Source organism: Mastigoproctus giganteus, chromosome 6, assembly GCF_048544385.1.
Source record: "Mastigoproctus giganteus isolate SK-2022 chromosome 6, ASM4854438v1, whole genome shotgun sequence".
Lineage (NCBI taxonomy): Eukaryota > Metazoa > Arthropoda > Arachnida > Uropygi > Thelyphonidae > Mastigoproctus > Mastigoproctus giganteus.
This window is the reverse complement of record NC_143580.1, coordinates 113,449,555-113,450,436: the sequence shown is the minus strand read 5'-3', so window position 1 is coordinate 113,450,436 and position 882 is coordinate 113,449,555. Positions and strand designations below refer to the sequence as shown.

The following is an 882-nucleotide window of genomic DNA, read 5'->3' as shown; positions in this document are numbered from 1 at the left end:
ATTCCAAGTGTGACGAGGCATCAAGAAAATCAGAGTAAAGATGTAAAGTTTTGTTTATTATTGATAATGCACCATCCCACCCTCCTCTTGAAAAAATGAATTCAATTGACAAGAACTTCATTGTCAATTAACTGCCAAATGTTACAGCCCTGCTGTAACATTTGCCAGTTAATTGACAATTTTTAACATTTGGCAGTTTTTAACTGCCAAATGTTACAGCCCTGCTGCAGCCAATGAATCAAGGTGTTCTAGAAAAACTGAAAAAGATATACAAAACATAAGTCTTGCATCACTTGGTGCTACCAGAGGGAGATGAAGAGAGTGTGGTTGAGTTTTCAGAGAAGCTCAACATTAAGGATTGTTGCTACATGTTAGCAGATACCAGGAACTTGTCGGAGAGAAATCTGAAAAAGGCATGGCATAAACTTTGGGGTGCTGTGGAAGAAATGGTCACACACATGCAAGATTTGAATGAAGACGTAGGTGAGATATAACTTTATTTCAAGAGATTCTCAGGTTTTCCAACTGTGGGCAAGTTGATGCAGAGACATGTTAAACAATGATGCTGATGATCCTGGTTATCCATATTTTAACTGAAGAAGAAATCGCTGCATTAGCCCAGGATGAAAGATGTGCTGACTTTAACCAAGGTGATTCTGATGACAAAGAAGAAGAGGGAGTGGACCTGCTCATGCAATGCCTTCACTGGCTAAAAACTGCAATGGCATGGTGAGCAACTATCTGAATGCAGTTCTCCGGAGATATTGCTATTAAAGAGGATGAGAGACCTTGTCACGAAAAAAAGACAATCTCACATGGTTCAAAGAAAAATTCAAGATTACATATTTTAAAAATAAACCTTCCCAAGATTCATTATATTCC

General features: G+C 38.2%; 1 protein-coding gene across 1 annotated transcript in view; it reads left to right on the top strand.

Annotated features, from left to right (window-relative positions):
• The first annotated feature begins 368 nt into the window (after positions 1-368).
• The window catches only part of sac (sterile affecting ciliogenesis), a 192,306-nt gene continuing 191,792 nt past the window's right edge, over positions 369-882 (top strand). The window contains exon 1 of the mRNA XM_090376272.1: positions 369-483. Coding sequence (XP_090232398.1) covers positions 369-483 — 115 coding nt within the window. The remainder of the gene's footprint in view (positions 484-882) is intronic.